Source organism: Glandiceps talaboti, chromosome 13, assembly GCF_964340395.1.
Source record: "Glandiceps talaboti chromosome 13, keGlaTala1.1, whole genome shotgun sequence".
Lineage (NCBI taxonomy): Eukaryota > Metazoa > Hemichordata > Enteropneusta > Spengelidae > Glandiceps > Glandiceps talaboti.
The window spans coordinates 10,170,247-10,190,465 of NC_135561.1; the positions used below are offsets into that span (position 1 = coordinate 10,170,247).

General features: G+C 33.9%; 1 protein-coding gene across 1 annotated transcript; it reads left to right on the top strand.

Annotated features, from left to right (window-relative positions):
- Positions 1–343: 343 nt before the first annotated feature.
- On the top strand, positions 344–19,891 carry LOC144444214 (uncharacterized). Its single transcript, XM_078133631.1, has 28 exons — positions 344–373; positions 1,180–1,306; positions 1,766–1,957; positions 2,384–2,549; positions 2,912–3,080; positions 3,377–3,523; positions 3,915–4,004; positions 4,739–4,845; positions 5,452–5,533; positions 5,806–5,952; positions 6,375–6,539; positions 6,998–7,096; positions 7,546–7,640; positions 8,247–8,394; positions 9,172–9,289; positions 10,057–10,255; positions 10,470–10,698; positions 11,637–11,729; positions 12,225–12,327; positions 12,682–12,830; positions 13,241–13,351; positions 13,952–14,134; positions 14,577–14,930; positions 15,501–15,578; positions 16,209–16,373; positions 17,085–17,182; positions 17,739–18,103; positions 18,666–19,891. Exons 1-28 carry the CDS (start codon positions 344–346, stop codon positions 18,776–18,778), a joined length of 4,122 nt encoding a protein of 1,373 aa, XP_077989757.1. The 3' UTR covers positions 18,779–19,891.
- The last annotated feature ends 328 nt before the right edge of the window (positions 19,892–20,219 follow it).

The window sequence follows — 20,219 nt, forward strand, 5'->3', positions numbered from 1 at the left end:
ATGTATGCATGTATGTACATGTATGTATGTATGTATGTATGTATGTATGTATGTATGTATGCATGCATGTGTGCGTGTATGTATGTATGTATGTATGTATGTATGTATGGATGGATGGATGGATGGATCACATCACTTGAGGAAACCCGTGATAAATGTATAAGTGGTGAATATTCTAGTATGTGTGAAGTTATAAAATTAATTCTTTGTTTACAGACTGCCAGATAGTTTCAGTGAACTAGTCAATATTGAGAAATTGGATCTAAGAGGAATACCGTGGGTCCAAGAGATTGGTCAGAAGTCTGTTTTCACAAGGGAAGCATTTGATGAATACTTTGGTTCTATGTCAGCATTAACTACAGTTGATGAAAAGGTAAGGATTGAAGTATCATGCAAAGTTTCCACTTAAAGGTGCACTAGCTGCAACAGTAACATTTTTGAAACTGTTTTGTTACTGATGTATACTCATAAAATCGTCTACCCTGAACAGTATTGAGGTAAGGGATTTTGTGTAGCTGTACATAATCATACAATGGTGCAATAAATCCTGTCAAATTGCTTTTTTGGTCCACATCCTAAAATAAGTGGTTCAGCCTGTAACCTGTGCTGCTTATGGATCTGATGTGTAATAAACATGACGGTGCCCAACCATTGGTATTTTAACAATTTTCAGTGAACATGTTGTTGGTCGTCTGATTTGAAAAAAAACACCTAATATTTTAGTTACATCTAGGGAGCAAGTCCAAATAAAAAATGTCAGTTTCCCTCCAGGTCTCTGCAAAACCTTCCAGTGGGCTGAAAACACCTTTAGACACCCTCAAACAGGTTATAATCAGCCTGTAATGAGCACACATCTTCAGCTCAACCATGGGTGTTAGTGTCTATTGTTTAACAGTCAACATGCTATGCAAATTAGACTTAGCTTATTGACCAGACTAATATAATCAACATCAGCATGCTTCCAAAAATTGGACAAAGTTTTTTTGTCAAAAGATAACACAGATTTCACTGATAATTTGAAGGAAATAAATACATGTAGTATAACAAAATTATAACAAGATCAATCTGGTTATTACAAAAATACAAATAGAATGTTCTCATATGAAATAATGTATTTTAGCAGCACATTGTCATAGTATGTACAAAATGTCAAATGTGTCATGTCTGTCCATATTTTAGCAACGTCATGATCTATTTGTTGAGTGTGATGTAGACCACAATGGAGTGCTAACCTGGAAGGAAGTAACAGCACTAAATGCTAAATTATTTGTTATGTTTCCAAGACTTGGACTTACTGATTCAGCTGGTAAGTTAAAGTCATTACACAGAATTTGAGTTTTTTATGTAAGATTCTATTAATGGAAGTCATGCCAACTTTATCTAAATTGTAAGAATTGTGATAAAGTACCTGTGAATGTGTCCATTTCACATCCATCACGTATCCATCATCATCCATCCACCCACCACCCATTGATTTGTCCATCCAACCATGTACACACTCATTCATCCATCTATCCACCCATCTATCCATTCATCCACACATGCATCCATCCATCTATCATCCTTCCATCTAACCATCAATCAATACATCCATCCTCCTACCCAACCACTAATCCATCCATCCATCCATCCATCTTTCCATTACCAACCTGATCATCCAACCATCCATCTATCCATCCATCCAACCACACCCATCCATCCACCAAGCCATTCATCTATCCCAACCTTTTATCCATTCATAGTTCTATTTCTTTTCACCCTACAGATTCAGAGAGTGGTGGTTTTCCACTACAGCTGTGTAACCTTCCAAACCTAAGAACACTCAAACTAGACTATCAAGGGATCAAAAGAGTTCCAGACAACATCAAGGGAATGACAAGTTTAGATACATTCAGTATTGAACATAACCCGGCTTTGGAGACATTGTCTGCTGAGTTTGGTAACCTGCCTCTCAAAGGTAATTTTAGAATGTGTTAATAATGAAACTTTACTGCTGCAATTTCAACAGCAAGTAATGATTGATAATACTTTGTAGAAGTAAGCAGAGTCAATGCACAAGGCTACACCTCAAGTAGCAAAAATCAGTAAAAGTGTTAATATACAGTTATATAAATAGCGCGATATAAATCTCTTTTTATTATTATTATTATTTATCATTATTAAGATATAAGTTAATCACATGTAAATTTGTGTGTTACTCAAATGTAAATTAGATTAATGCATGTAAACTTCAAAATTACCAGACCATGGATTCAAATTGTGGTCACAATATTCACCATATGTTCGCAAATTGTTTGTCTAAGGCTAGTAACATTCCATGACATGTGAAAACAATGACATGAATTGACGGCTTCTTTTGGATTTCTCTCTCTCTCTTCCAAAGCAATATCTCTTGGCCATTGCCCGCTATTAAGGACACCACCCAAGGAGATAGTAGCTAGAGGTTTTCAAGCAATTCATGCCTATTTGAAGAGACTGTTATCTGGTTCGGTAGAATGCAAGAGAACTAAATTGATGATGGTTGGATTGGGTGGTGCAGGAAAAACAAGGTAACATACATGTACAGGAAATACATTGAGTTGAGTTTTGTTGGGAATCCAGTTTCCATTTGATGTCTACTCCTGCCTCTGTCGCTGTCTCTGTATTTGTATCCCATTTTCTGTCCCTCTGTCTGCATCTGTATGTCTGTCTGTCTGTCTGTCTGTCTTTGTCTGTCTCATTACACACACACACAAGGTTATTACAAATATTATATTACAAATGAGAGGACATCATCTAGTACTTCACTGGAAAGCTGTCTCAATAGTCATATACTTTTACACTGTAGGAATCAGTTCCATAAGAATGAGTGACACCAATTAAAGATTAGTTAACAAAAGAAATAAATAATTATGTAATTCTTGGATTCCAGTATGGTACGGGCCCTAATGAGTGGTAATTTCTACACATCCGCTACCTATGCAGAGAAGATCACAGATGGTATTGACATTACATCATGGACAGTGAAAACAACAGTTGACACCATTACATACAGTGTATGGGATTTTGCTGGACAGACTGTGTATTATAACACTCATCAGGTATGACAATGACAGACTTAGTTTTATGATATGCTATCTGGTTAACAAAAAGAAAAAAGATTAATACAGTTTGGCCACAAGGAGTGCTGTTTTGATTTAAAATTTGAAGCAATTGTTGATACTTCTTTAAAAAAAAAAACCTGCCAGGTCGGTAACCAGAACTTGGACAAGTACTAAAAGAATTCTTTTAAAGGTTGGAATATAAAAGCGACGTTTAATGTAATATGTTTACTTTAATATTAATCACACATTGTTTGATCTATTCATTAATCTTTATATGAAATTGCATATTACAGTTTTTCCTGTCTAACCGTGCTGTGTATCTGCTACTGTGGAACACTCGTCTTGGTGTGGAGCATTCAGGTTTGGATTTCTGGTTGAGTTCAATTGCTGTACATGCACCCAAGGCCCCTATCTTTGTTGTAGGAACTCATGCAGATCAGGTTTGTCAAGTTTAACATGTAATTCTTGGAAAATTAGCATAATGATGAAATAATTTCAATTTTATTTATTGCAAGAAATAAAAAACTCAAATCGAAATAAGTTACAGCAGTACTCCTGCAATAGGATTTGGAATGTCCTTTAAATGTCTCAAAATGTAAATGAGATTCCGCGTCTTACAAGTTTGTTTGCAATACATGTATGTATGACATTGACTGTAGGATACATGTATAAAGTATACATCATGTCTTTCCACCCTCATCCGGGTTTTCGTATTCTGTGATAGGGGAAGGCCATTGTGGGTGGCCAAACACATCATAATTTGCAAGTTACAGACTACTCAAGACATTGAATATGACATCATTAGAATAAATTTTTCAACTTTGTTGACAGGTGTCTAAAGTAGAAATGCATACAGAAGAATTGAAGAGACGTTATCCACAGATAGCTGGATTCTTTCTCACCAGTGCTGTTACTGGACAGGTCAGTTTTATATTACAGTTCTTTTTCCAGAAGCGATTCAAAGCTGTTTATAATGAACTATCAAGATCAGTGAGCCTGATCACAAGGTTTCATGTTAATTTTCACTGCCTTCTGACTATGTCGGATTTTGTGTGAACTTCAAAGATTATACCTTGGTATTATTAAAGTAGTGTGCATGCTGTTACTGTTTACATGTATATCATTGAATAAAGGGCCCACACAGTGTAAGTGATATTTGTGTGTTATCTTTATGGTGTCTATCTCTACATGAAACCTTGTGATCAGGCTCACTAACCTTGATAGTTCAGTTAATAGCTTTGACTCGCTTCTGGGAAAAGAATTGTAAAGGTGTATACTTCTATCTTGAACTTGAATGTACAATCATGTTTAGTCATTAATTCTCATTAAAAGTGTAAATGACACAGACAGACAGACCAACAGACAGACAGACAGACAGACAGACAGACAGACAGACAGACAGACAGAAAGACTAACTTGAGGCTCATTGTGAAGCAATACATACAATGCGTTATGCATATTATACATATTCAATCATGCACACAGAAAAAGATTTTAACTTAAGTTTGCTGCATAAGTCTTGTGAATTTTTAAGAATAGCCATTTGCTATGTACATGTACATGCATTGTATATACACATGTATCGTTCAATCTTTGTAGGTAAATAAAAACTGTTACAACATACTGATTCTTCTATGTTGATTAATAATTGGCAGGGCATTCAAGAGTTACAAGATAAGCTACTGGAAGTGACACTACAAGAGAAATACATGGGTGAAAGAATACCACAGGTCTGGCTCAACTTTGAGAAGGCAATCATATCGTAAGTATAACCTTTTACAGCTGTATGTGCTTTATACATTTAGTGTTTGTATGCAACGATAATCAAGAAAAACTAAACTGCAACAACACAACAACATGAAAAGTAATCCCACCCTGCTACCAAGATAACTTTATTACATTTTAGTACATGTAGTTCTGGTCCTTGTAGCAATCTGAGTGATGTTTTTGTGTGATGGAAAGACAACCAGAGTTAAAAGTAATAATGTTGGTTCTTATATATCATGGTTCAAATCTTGCCCAAGGACTTTAGCCACTCAGAAACAGATGGTATCGATGGGGCTTGAACCTGCCGATTCCAAGCTGGCGACTCTAACCATTCACCCATCATGACTCCACAACAATTGTCGATGAGCCTAGAAAACACAGCTACATGTACTAAATCTAAACTGCAATAAAATGAAAAAGAATTGAAATGCCAGTATGAAAACAAAACAAAATCCCACCACTGCCACCAATGTTACATGATGATCATATGCTAGCTAGTCTAGGTCTCGTTATTGTGTTGACCCATCTTTGGCATGGTGAAAGTTGACCAGATTGAAAAGTTGTGTCACTATATTAACATGCATTGTTTGATTGTTCACAGAAAGAGGAGATCAACCAGTGTACTATCATGGAATGACATCTGTAAAATGGCATCAGATGCAGCAATTTATGATCAGACAGAGGTATGTTAACATTCATTTCCCTACATCTAATGATCTATGCCCTAAATCTCTACTTGAAGGTTGAGTGACCCAAGCTACCTCTTCCTCACTGACAAAGGACAAATGACAAGGTATCAGTACCCCTTTTTCAGAGGGATAGTGTAACAATAAAATGTCCTACATGCTCTTACTTCGTTCAGGGAGAATCAGAACATGGTACAAATGACTCGATGTCCATCTTGAGAACACATAAATTGAGAAATAATACTCACAACTTCACAATTTCTTTACAGGTGGTACAAGCTGTTCAGTTTCTACATGATCTTGGATCATTGCAACATTTTGACAATGAGTATCTCAAAGATAAAGTGGTGATTAATCCACAGTGGATCGTAGATGTTATGGCTTGTGTTGTCTCTGTACATGAATCAGCCATTCAGGTATGTACATGTACATCAGACATCAACCACTGTGTCCTGTGGGTCGATTATTAACCCACAGTGTCCTGTGGTTGATGTGAACATCATACATGCATTCAATTCACAAAGACCAAAGACATTTACAAAAAAAGCTATCACACCAACAAATGGATCTAGTAAAACTTAAAAGAGAAAAATATGGACAAAGTGTGCACAAAAAGAGACGACATTTATAACTTTCTGCAAAATGCATTGTGATATAATACAACAATTACATGTAAATGGTAGATTTGTTTTAGTATGTTGTATAACCTAAATAGTTTTATCCATCTGTAAAGTATGTGTTATTTTGATGACTACGAGATAGACTTTTTCAAAATATTGATATCAAGAAAATTAATAGAGAAATTGATGGTAAAACTACATTGTGTTATTTCATGTAGGATGGGCAACTGAGTCACAAAGACATCAGTTCTGTCTGGAATAAATATCCAAAAAAACTACATGAATGGTTGTTGAGACTGACAGAAGAGTTTGATCTGACCTTTCCACTGAGTGACAAACCTGTTAACGTAGTGCCGTGCCTACTACCAGAGAAAGAACCAGAGGTAAATCATAGTATATCTTAGCTTTTAAATTATGGGTGACGTTTGGGATGCTAAGGACTACCAATATTAAATGTTGCAATTTCTTTGCAATTTGCAACATGTAAATCTAAAATGAAACGGTCTTTAACAAACTTATTAATTTATAGAAATATGACATCTTTAAAAACTTGATTTGTTAACATGTTGTAAATATATTAAGTAAAATACCTTGAAAATATTTATTATTTAAGAAAAAAATGTAGCAAAATGGTCCATAATCATATAAATCCAACAAGCCACACTGTACCAATATGTACATGTATAGCTCTGAAAATATATATAACTCCAACATATCTCTGAGACATTTCAGAGTTCTCAAAATGTATATTTTCAGAGCTACAACATTATTATATAATTGTTACACTATTGTACAAGTTCCATTACATTTAATTCTCTGTATTTCATCTTGTTTGCTGTAGTTTAACTGGCCTGACATAGACAACCAGCCTGGTGTCAAGGAAACAAAAATGATGTACAACTTTGAATATCTACCAGCAGGTTTATTCAATAGAGCACAGGTATGTAAAATGTTACTTTTTATATTGAGTGGTGTTTATGTTTGCATTTGAGATACTTGTCTAATTGTCAATAGAGTCAAGAATATACTGACATTCGAATAGTTGTGTGAAGAATGAATCTGTACCTTGTTTAACATGTATACTATTATTCGTGTAATGGGTGTTTCAGGGAATAAGCTTACAGACATACATGTACATGTACTAGGGTTGTTTTGTTTGTACACTATTGTTCTTGTAATCATTGTTCTAGGGAGTAAGTGTACAATGAGCTTTGTCAGATGATATAATATTGGTGTGAAGCAAGAATCTGTAGCTTAATGTTTCTGTACATTCTTGTATTCCTGTACAAGTAATGGGTGTTCCAAGGAATAAGCCTGCATGCGCATGTTTGTGTAAGATACAATGTGACTTATCAATTTTGTCTTTTTGTTGTGATGTTGTACCTGTAGGTTCGTCTGTATCAGTTTTGTGACAGCTCAGTAATTTGGAAGAAAGGTTCTATGCTGAGAAAGAATGGTCACACAGCCTTGATAAGACAACTGAGGTAAGTCATAGATTTTTGTAAGTGCCAGCAGATAATTAGGCATTATTCTCTAATACTTATCTTTGTCCAGTACCACCTGAGGGGTCTTGTCATGTGACAAAAAGGGACAAACCCTTAGGTTATGAGTATTTTCACATTAAATGAAAAAAAATATTAGAGAATGATATGTACATGTAAGTATAATGTATGAAAAATCAAAAAGAGTAATTATGAGTTAGCGTCTGAACAACAACTCATATTTCGAGCACTGCAGAACATATATGTTGTGTAATTTGTGGTGTACATGTATATAAAAAGGGACCAATCTACATGTAGTTACCAAGCTACACTTAAATGACTAATATTCAGGCATAATGCATATTATTATAAATAATTTTATGTGATGATGTAGTAACTGATACTAACACATACTAAAATGCCAAGGAAACCCTACTTCGCCATTAACTGGACAGTACTTACAATTCCAGGGTATAATTTTAATCCATTCAAAGACATTTTTTTTGGCTCAGTTTGTGCCATCTTGAACACTGTTTTCTGACAATATTTATCAGTGTGTCAAAATGTTTGAAGTATTGTCGTTGTTCAAATTAAGTTATTTTCTTACAGGGAATCTAGCTTACTTGTCCTAGCACAAGGCCCAAGACCAGAAAACATCATTTTTTTGGTACATGAAGTATTTGAAGGTCTGATAACAGAATCATTCCATGGAGTTACATACGACTACCTAGTGCCTTGTCCTGACTGTATTACTGTGGTAAGTACATTTGTGGAGTGTGCATACAACTATGATATACATGTACACAAGCGGAGAGTCATGATGGATGAATGTTTAGAGTGGTGGGTTTGTAATCTGCAAGTTTGAGCCTCACTGCTGCCATTTGTTTTTGAACTGTTTAAAGTCCTTGGACAAAATGTGAACCATTATCGACCCTCGTCAACACAGCTTTAGAATTAGGGACCTAGTAGGATAGAGGTTGCTATATGAATGCTTTAATCTTATGTGCTTATAAAGGCTGTAATGGACGAATGCTCGCCAATGAGTTTAGGAAATATAAATGTAAAGGGCAACCTTCCTACTATAGGCCCATGCCAGGGATACTAGGAAAGTGCTATAAAAATTAGAAACTGTACCATGTAACTTAACAATTTCATTTATAGCATAACACATAACATGGTGTTTACCTAGTACAGGTTGTATGGGGTTATTGGTGTTAAACAGGCTTAACATATTCATCCTGTTCAAACTGTCCTGTGACATTTGGACTGTTGTGTTAATTGAAAGTTTTACTGATGTTTGAATGAAATGTATCAAGATAAAACTGTTTCAAGTATCCATGTTTATGGGAAAAAGAAGTGCGATATAGTTACACTTTGACATGTAGGAGGTGTATGCTGCCTTCTAAGTCTAAGTCCATTCAGAAATAAAACATGGCTGCTACCGATGGCAGCAATGCTTATAGGTATTGATGCAGAGGAGCCAGACCAATACATACGTGTATAATTTACATATTATCCTTTCAATTTTCAACAGGGATCTCGAGATCCATGCATGTTTCCAGCCAGTAAGGTGTCCAGGGCTAATGATATGAAGGCACCATTCCTACAATGTGACCATTACTTTCATACCATATCACTTCATGAAATACAAGGTAAATGTTCACATTGGAAATCTAATTAAAGTAACAAGTATCCTACATTTGACGACATACATTTGTACACCACATTATAGCATACACAAGCCAAGTTGAACAAGAAGTATAGAACTTATACTCTGGTTGTTCTACATCACAACAGTGTGTGTGTGTGTGTCATGACAATACATTTCTACATCCCTGGTCCAGTTCTGCTGTGTTCAAAATATGAGTCAAAACATTCAAAATTGCAATTGCTTTCCCCGATTTTTCTTTGATATCACTGACGCTGGTATAATTATGTTATTCACCAATATTTTTCTTCATTCATCCAGAAAATAGTTGGGATCTAAGGGTTGTCACTACTCATCTGGCGACACGTACTGACAAAGGCCCCTTAGGTCACTCATATTTGCATTGGCTGAACGCAGAAAAATATTAGGAAATAACATCTAAATATTAATTTGTTGTGGAGTTCCTCGTTATCATTGAAGTAACAAGTCTTCTACACTCAGAGACATAGCCCCCACTACTATGCTATTAACCAATCACCTAGCTCAGAAAATGTACCGTAAAATTTAGTGAAGTGTCGTTGCTGTCATATAATACATAATACATTTCAAAAATATTTCCATCAATAGTCTGTTCGAAAAATTCATGTGCAGAAAAGGAAATGAACTTATTCCAGCACCACAGATATTTGAGAAAAAGAATAAATCAAAGCCATTTTTATATTCAATTAATTAACTGCAGCATGAGTTTTTAAATGTGAACTTTTGCTTCAGCTGTGATGCCACCAGACAGTACAAGTAACTTTGATGTGCATCTGGAGAACACTATGAGGGATTTAGAGGGAATCAGGATCTCCATGACATCTGATGTGTTTATGTTGTATTGCCATGACAACCTGTCACCAGTAGGAAACAAAGATGCAGTTGACATTAGAACAATCAAGGATGACTTGGAGAAAGAGGGATACTCATGGTAAGTACATTCATATTTGAAACACTGAGTTATCCTATGAGTAAGAAATCCAATGATTCTCTTACTGTCCAAAGTCTTACAAAGAGATAGAACTTTCCTTTTCGCAACGTCAGTGTAGTCCCCAACCTATTAAAAGGCCCAATTCAGACTACCGGGGTTTATTGCTTAAACATATTTTATATTGCTAATATTGTAAGTTCTTTCATTTTTGCAGTTGGTTAGATGAAGATAAGAACCAAGGCAACATTGAGCAGGTTACCATAGCAATGAAAGATGCTCAGGTCGTCATGGTATTCATGTCAAATGAGTTTGAAAAGTCATCCGCCTGTCGCAATCAGCTAGAATATGCATTTAATGTTCTCCATAAGGCTGTCATTCCTGTTGTAGTTGGGAAAGGCATGGAATGGCAAAAGACTCATACTGGAATGTTAGTTGGGAAAGAGGTGAGCGTTTCAGTTTAATGAATGTTCTCGTTAACTTATTCTAATAATCTCTAACATGGACAATTATAAAAAAAAAAATATATTATGTGTGTGTAATAAAGTAAGAAAGCCTGTTTATAGCACATCCCACAACTGCTGTTTTGAGAGAAAGTAAGAGTGGAACTTTTCTGTAAAACAAAGATGACATTACTCAACTGTAAACAGATTTAGTCTTGTAGCAAATGTTGATTACAATTTAGTCAGGAGAACTTATTAAAATTGCTTCCTCAGACAGTATTTCTGTATTAAAACTGGAATGTATAATTATGTATACTTTGTTGATGGAGAAATTACATCCTCAAATGGGTATACATGTAAGCTGAAATACTAATCAATCAATCAATCAATTCTTTACTCAGTGCTATGACCTTATGTACAAATGATTACAATTGTCATATCAGACACTAAAAAGCTAAAGTCATACAGAATGATAAGTATATAGACTATACAAAATACATGATAAATAAGAAAATAACTAAATACATATTAGAAAAATTATTGGTTTCTGTCAAAAATCGATGATAAGAGATAAGAGAAATTGTTTCCTCAAAAGGGTATACTTATAAAATGTAAGGATTTCATTAAGATACAATGATTGTACCTGAACAATGATTGTACCTGAACATTTCGTTCAAAAAATTGATGAGTCAGATAAATTCATAACGCCCCAAATTTTAGAGATCTGTTCTGTTCAATGGTGATTGATGGTTGGACGTCAAAGTCATAGTATGCTTGGCTATATAAATGGGTCTATTCTGATTAGTGTTGATATAGGAAACCATTTGTACAAGTTGATTTTTGACAATCACTATTCTCAGCACTGTGTAATCATAAAAAAACATCAAAGGATGCAGAAAATTAATATAACTTGGTTGTTTTGTTTTATTTATATATTCAAGGTATATGTTAATATGCAAGGAGGTATAAAAACATACAAGTCTAAAATAGGGGAGCTGTTGAATCAAGTCAGACAGAAGACAAAGAAACAAGAGGTAAGAACAGCTGTCAAATTAAGACTTTGTCGTGAATAAAGGGGAACATTCTCTAATAATGTGTTTGGACAAGACTCATTCACCTAACTGTACATTTTTGTTAACCAGCAGGAAATTCCTGCAAGACAACATTGAGGAGGTAGCAAATATCAACATATTCAAAAACCTGCATATAATCCACGAGCCTCACCTCTGGCAATCTTTGTCTGATGTATCAAGCATTGCATATTTGTAGCAAACTTATTTCCTCTGGAAGTGATTTTTATTCCATCAAAACTGTTCACACTAAACTTGAATTTTCAACAGAATGACACTCTCCTTGTCTTATAAATTACAATTTATCATTTTTTTTATTTGAAAGTTTATTATAAGCAAGCAGGGGAACATTTACAATTAGCAATAGATAAACAGCAATATATTTATTGATTATTTGCTTCTGTGAATGTGCAAATTATTATTATAGCTTTGACCAATTAGTGCTCGTTATTCTAACAGGGGAAATCATACCCAAGATGCTTTGTGAGTTATTGTTGGCACAATTCCAGGAAAGCTGTTGATCTCAAACAAGTTCCAGAAAATCCTCAAGCTTTAGGAAAAGGTTAGTAAGCCAGATAAAGTATAATTTAATGAAACAAAAAATGTATATGATGTTAGATTACTATATCAAAACGTGATATAAATGACAATAAATGTGAAGAATTTGTTGCTGTTCTTGGGTAAATATTGGCATTGTGTAGATCACAAGTTTCACCCATGCTATACATAAGCAGACCTGTCCAAGAAACACTGTAAAGCTAGTTATTTTATTAAAATTTTGTTATTCAAAGGACTTAGGTGTTCCACTAGTACCATGACAACTTTGTGTACATTACATTTGTTGACCCTAGTACGCTGTGATAATATGTAGACTGAATGCTTTTATTTTCATCACATCTTATTTGCTATCATTTAGGTGATCCTAGAGCTCTCAAGGAGTATCTGGAAGAGAATGGAATATCTTGTTGGATGGACGTTGATAACGTTGGTAGATCTGGTCTCTTTGAAGACATTGCTGAAGGACTAAAACATGCAGACTTGATGGTTGCATGTCTTTCTGATGAGGTATGTTTATCAAATATTCAACGATGATTTTTCCAACAGATTTGCTACACTCTGTATGTTTATTAAGCCATAGCTTTAATCTCTTGCTTTGTACAATATAAAGGTGTACAATGTTCAGGGGCAATATACAAATACTACAGTAACTTCATTAAAATTACCATTTTGACAAGATGCTCTCAAAATTTTGCCATCTAAAACTGATGAAAAAATATTTTTCTACCACTCAAACATTCACTTATTACACTTAGAATGTGATAAAAGTGTTACAATCCAAATATGGTTGTTTGCTCCTTCGGATTGGAATATTATCCACTCTTCTCAAGTGGGGCAAATTACCATCCAATCCTCATCATGTGCAAACTTCCATCATCAATGAAGCTGCAGTAATATCTCAATATTTGTCATTACAGTATGCCAGGTCTAAGAATTGTCAAATGGAGTTTAGATTTGCTGCAGTCACCCTGCGACTTCCGATTGTAGTAGTTGTAGTTGGCAAAGGCTACGCATGGGAATCTTCAGAGGTACGTTTTGTTACATTTATAGCAGTCACCCTACATCTTTTTATAGTACCAGTTATGGTTTGTAAAATTAAAAGCTACACTTGAAAGCATCAAAGGGAAGTATTAAGTAGTTCAGTTGATAGCAATCACCCAACAATTTTCACTTGATGTGTGTCCTACGGTTAAAAGCTAAACATGGGAATCGTTAGAAATTGAATTAAAGGTACAGATTACATGTTCGAGTTTATAGAAGTCATCCTGCAATTTCTTTACATCTGAGGGCTTTGTCATGTACCATTTCTAGGCAAAAGTACATATTTTATGATATAAAGAAGGGTTTATAGCTAGCACAGCTCTCAGATCCCCCCCCCCCCCATACAGAATTGTCAGTTACAATGTACAATAAAGCTAAGCTAAACCTAAATTGTATAATTATTTTGACAATAGCCATATCCAAACTTGTTTCAAACACACTAACAGCAAACTCTTATATACATAATGGAGTGAACATGTAGTTTTAAGTAAAATGGAAATATTTTGAAAGTTTCTCAAAGAAGGAATTAGATTTTAGAATGCCTACATTGACATATATATATGTACATGTGTTATTCATTCCTTCAGATTGGTATGCTAAGTATTGGATGTCATAAAGTGAATTTCCAACATGAACTGACAGAAGAAGCTACCGAATCTGCTAATAAACAGCTTCTTCAATATGTGAAAGAGTTGCTACCAGTTGTACATGATGAGGGAAAGGAAGAGGAGGAAAACAAAGGCACTGACCAGAGAAATTTAGAATTCCAGGTGAATATAATTGATTGACAGTATAAACACCGAAATAAAGTGATTTCACAGTGTGCAACAATTGTTTATAGCATTTATGTCATGTGTAATGTATACTGTCAATTGGAAAGTAAATCATAAATTACAATATAGTGTTAACAAAGATGTCATAAAACATCTAAATCTCACTCGGAGCTAGTTAGATATACATTTAATCACAGTTATGATAATAACATGTCAGTGTGAAATTAGAATTGTCACATTTGAGAAATCAGTCAATTTTTTTTACACCAAAATATGTTCTACAGTGATAGGGCTCTCTTGCAGGAAATACTACCAATTTCAAAATCAATGTTACTTTGTCATAACGAACATTTCAGATATGTCATTGAAAATAACCACATGTAGATATTAAAATTGAAATCAAAACATTTGATAAAAATTCGGCTCTTAAACTTTACAGGAATTGTATGAACTGGCACAGAGGAAGTTCTTGAGACAAGTATCGGTTTTCGCTGATAACATGGACACACAGGCATATCCTAGGCTGTTTCTACTTGATTACTATAAAAGAGGTAATGATAATGGTGATGAAGAATCGGGTAACCAAGGTGACAAAGCCATGGAAACTGACCAGGATGATGCAAAAGGTGATGGAGAGCATGTCAAGTCACAAGAAGATGATGGTGATGGAGAATGTAACCAGGGTAACCAAGGTGATAACTCTGATAACAAGGAAGGAAAAGAGGAAGACATGGAGATTGAGAGAGGGGATGATCCAACATCTGAACAAGGAGATGGAAACATGGCAAAGAAGGTAGAACCAAACACTAGCTGTACATTTGACTTTAGGTTCTTCAGATCTGTTTCTGTTAGCTATCATAGTTACATGTACATTTTGTATTTAACGTGCATCATAATGGAGATGTAAAGACGCAAATCTTGCCAAAACATCTGCACATACATAAAACTTGTTAAGACACAAGTAAACATGAATGTAATCTAAACCTAATGCCACTACTGGTAATGTTACAACTCATAACATCAAAGTAAAGCGTTTTCTGTATGTACCACAATCGTTTATAACATCCATATCATGTGTAAAAGTATACTGTTTCATTTGTTATTTGACCACATTAGAAAGGCCAAATGCTAGGTTTGTAAATAAACTAGTTGAAACAGTATACTTTTACACTCGATATGAATGTAATAAACAAGTGTAGCACATAGAAAGAGTGCTTTACTTCAGTTTTACCCATTGTAATTTTAAACAAAATTGGCATATTCCATGCAATTCAGTGAATTGTGATATTATGTACTCATTGTTGGGCAAGGCCTATGTTATCGGTCCAGATATAACTTTTCTCCATGAACTTATATTTTGTAGGGTGATGATGACAAGCCAACAGCAACAGTCAATATGGAGCCTAAACTAATTACTTACTTACTATGTGAACATGATGAGGTAAGATTAAGACATTGACTTCAAATCAGTTAACATATATCAGATGTTTTGATATTTAGATGGTTTTTTTTGTTTGGGGAAGAAGTTTCAGAAATTTACCAATACATATATCAAGTGAGTGTTGAAAGTATTTCATCTAGTGGTTATAATGTTATAGAAATCTAAAAATACACCTTTTAACATTATGTCATCATAAGAACAGTGCAACAAATGATAGAACATCTGTACTTTTACCTCATGAAGTTCTCTATTTGCTTATTTTGCACATTAAATAATGTCGAACATAAAAGCCATAGTTTTTTTTTGCCCTTGGATAATACATGTATAAATCTTTGCAAAAAAAAAAGAAAAATGCTGAGAAAACTATAAAAACTCTGAATTGCATATTTGTATAATTATGTTTGAAATACTTGGTTATGAATTTCTTAATAAGTGGTGAAATGTTTCATCTTTAGGATTATAGTAAAGCTTTTCGGTAATTTCTTGCAAAATATTATCAAATTATTAAAGCGACCAGTTGTAAAGCCATAGTATTACCATCAAAATGTAACATAAAACTTCTCTTTTAAATAGTTTCAGTATCTATTTCGAATTCATAAAACTGATAACTATCAATATTCTTTTTCAAAGGGATGGCACTACTTGGAAGAAGGAGTCCCACTTTGTTCTGAAGATCCTGAGGGTTTCCTGGCAACCGTGGCACCCTATTTAGCCAGGATTCTAGCTATTGTCAAGCATGGACCAATCAGCTTAGATCTTACCAACGATAAAGCGTTAATAAACATATTAATGGAGGTATTTATGACCATTATGTAAACATAACATTAACATACCGGTAGACTAGAGCATCTATGCACCTCAGAAATAAAATTCTTATAGGCGGAGCTGGTAACCAGTGTGGTTGTCATTAGCACCTAAAAACATCCTAATCTTCAATAATTAAGAGTAATGAATAGTAACGAACAAGCCCTAGTCTGATCCTGTTTTCTCCAAAATTGTATATACCATGTATAAATATCAACTTTCTACAACAATACACACATTTTTACCATGGGTTTTCATATAGAGGAATTTCTGCATTGTTCATTTTAAGCATTCAAGTTTGACAATGACCCCACAAAGTTAAGGGTCCTTTTCTTATCCCTGTCTCACCTTTAAAATCTTGCCATAACATTGTTCAAAAAAAACAAGAGAAAAAAATCAGGTCACATGCAAATTTCAAAAATAGAGGCTAACATTACATTATTACAGTTTTATATATTATGATACATTTTTGTTTCTTATATACAATTGTATATTTAAGCAATTTAAAAACTATTTTAAACTTATTTACAATTTATATTTAAGCTATTTAAAAACTCATTTAAACTTATTTACGATGTATATTTAAAAAATCGATTTTACATTTTACAATGTATATTTAAGCTATTTAAAAACAATTTTAAACTTATTTATAAAATGTATATTTAAGTTTTTTATCTATTTACTTTCACTTATTTATTTCAGAAAGCAGCAGGCTCGGTAGACTTCTCTAACGAGTATCATAAACTAAGAAGAGATGTTATGGATGCAGATAAGAATTCCTCCATGGGAGGTTTACAGAGGTAAGACCTCTCTATTACGCCAAACAATACATTCTTTTGATTAAGTGGCACAAGCTGAGTGTATAAACTTTATTTTCCAGTGGGTGCAAATACTAAGAACCATAAAACCTCAATTAAATCCTTCTTAGGCTAGTATAATGTTAATGTGGAGGAGTGGCTTTAGTGTCATTCAGTTGTCTGCTACTGTTGTTAGCACAATTGATGGTGTAATTTTTTTGTTACTCTTTTAGTGTACATGTACATAATAATGTAATACCACTAAATCCTGTGAATTATGTATTATGTCTTTAAAATTTAAGCTTGTACTGCCATACTGTCAGTTAACTGTGTTTTCAAATGTGCTTGAGGTGCATTTTAACATGCAGCAAGAGTACCCCCCCCCCCCAATATATATAAGGTGTATTGTATTGAACAAGTAAGCTTATGTCCCTTTCAATTTGATATTAATTAAGATGGAAGATTGCCAGTCAACTTTGGTTGATTTGACAGAATTACATCATAAAAAATAATAATTCAAGGTATTTAAAATAATAAATTATTTCTCATATGCTTGTAGATGTCAACTTGCTAGTGGTAAAATCTCCTGGCTCTGTAAAGCACATCAGCAGCAGCAAGGACGCATCACTGTCCTTAGCAACCTACTAGGTGGTGGCGGTGGAGGTGGTGGTACTGTTGAACAGGAGGATGACTTAGGACTTGCAGAACATGTCCAGGAATTGCTGCAGGAGAAAGGTATTCTCCAGAAAGGAATACAGGATAGAACACCAACACCAAATAGTCAAGCACCACAGTATACACCCAGTAGGAATGAAACTCCTACAGTGGGCAGGACTGATTCTGTCATGAAGGAAGAACAGAAGTTACAACCTCAAGTCATAGCAGGGACATCAGCACCCAAGCCAGATGAGAGTAAGCCTGAAGGTGAGTACATACAAAGCACAAATAGCCTTTTGAATTGCACTGATGCACGTCGTTGAATGTGTGAAAAACTGTTCGGAAGACTGTATCAAAGTTGACAAACATTAGTGTTGGCAACTTTTAATACTAGAAATTTATTGTTACTTTTTTAATTATAAACGTTTTTTTTTTGTCTGTAATTTAGTGAACTCCAGAGTACATTTGTAGATAAACAGTTTTTCAGTACTTCTAATGTCAGGAGTACATTTAGGTGTGAAGAACATTTTTTTTTTTTTTTTGAAACTAATTTGTCTTTATTTCTGAATAATAGGAAAATATACAATATACAGAAAAAGGAGAAGAACAACGAAATATTATCAAACTGATGTCCTTATAAAAATTTTATCTTGAACAAAGGATTATGATCCCAGCTTAAGTTTAGGTCTGTGTGATCACCAGGACATTTAGATTGAACCTTGTAAAGTTAAGTTATGAATTTATATAAGGTGTCTCCTGACAGCGTAGGGGCATAATAACATGGATACATAATTTAAGGTCATCATTGCTTCTGTTTCTTTACATTCAGATAAAAAGAAACCTGCAAGTTTCAAGACTGCTGGTATAGCAGTGGGTACAGTAGCAATGGCAGAGAAGAGAAAATCCGATGGCTCAAAGAGTAAAGCATGTGTGATCATATAGAGTAAATGGAAACCTATCCACTCAGTAGATGCCAGGTTTATTGAGTATGTGTTATAGATATAAAGTTTTAACTTTTGATGGATTACTGTCCAGTAAAATAACAAATCATGTTTAGTTGCAATCCTTAAGGAAAATGAGGAGAGTTACTGTGCAAATATTGAATAAAGGTGAAAAAAATCCAAAATTATATCAGTAGTATACATTCAAAATGACCACCAAACACTGTGTAATGTTTACAGAGATTTTTTCAAATACAATATAAATATACTGGTAGATTATGTTTCATTTGAGAACTTTTACATAGCTGTTTCTATTAGTTGAGCCTTCAGTTTTCTAAGATAGGCTTAAACTAAAACTATTGTTGCAATTACACAACATGTTGATACAACTGTTATAAGCTACTGAATGGATGTTGGTTTAATTATAGTCTCAGTAGAAAGGCGTCTCTGAAGACAAGTCCCACTTGTCTAATCTACCACTTTGAAGATCAATAAATTTAGTTTGCATCTATCTTAGTAAACCAAAAGCCGGATTACCACTGTCATATTTTCCCATTGCAGTGGCATCAAATACCTATTGGACTATCACAATGTTGAAAAATAATGTTATTATATAAATATGTGACATAAAACTTCAAAGATGTAAATATTACTAAAATTTGTAGCTTTAATGAAGTGGTTTCGTTTGTATACATTGAATGGTATAGATATTTACATATTACCAGCAATTATGATGAAATGGTTTAAATACATTTACATGTCAACTGTTAATCTAGTAAGAAATAGTGTTCATTACATGTATGTCATTTGTAGATATGTGTATAGCATCATATAAACTCACACTATGTTTATCTATGTCTATTGATAATGAATCTGGTATGAATTACTAGTATGTATATTGATTACAAGTATATCATGAATTAGAGATAATATGACTTGATGTGTACATGTACATTGGCGATATATCAATGTAGTATGGATTTATGTTTAATAGTCAAGTTTATTGACAATGTGTATAGCATTAGTAAAAACTTCTATTATTATACATACATATATATGTATTATATATGTACACTTACACAACTTTACTTCATGTATATTAACAAGGCTATAGCACGAACACACATAATATACAAATGTACATAATGTATGTATGTATGTATGCATGTATGTATGTATGTATGTATGCATGCGTGTATGTATGTACATGTATGTATGCATGTATATATGTATGTATGTATATATGTGTATGTATGTATGTATGTATGTATGCATGTATATATGTATGTATGTATATATGTATATGTATGTATGTATATATGTATATGTATGTATGTATGCATGAATGTATGCATGATATATGACTACTGTAAGTATGGTTATGACTTTCACATAACTCAGTTATTTTACCTTGAGGATTTGAAGGATCATGAAGTGGCAAC

What these genes read in the sequence shown, in the direction of transcription:
- LOC144444214 (XM_078133631.1), top strand. Translation starts at nt 344, where the DNA reads ATGTCAGCATTAACTACAGTTGATGAAAAG. An exon ending in TTGCATGTCTTTCTGATGAG is followed by an intron (nt 12,831 to 13,240) that starts GTATGTTTATCA and finishes TTGTCATTACAG; the next exon opens with TATGCCAGGTCTAAGAATTG. An exon ending in AGAGAAATTTAGAATTCCAG is followed by an intron (nt 14,135 to 14,576) that starts GTGAATATAATT and finishes TAAACTTTACAG; the next exon opens with GAATTGTATGAACTGGCACA.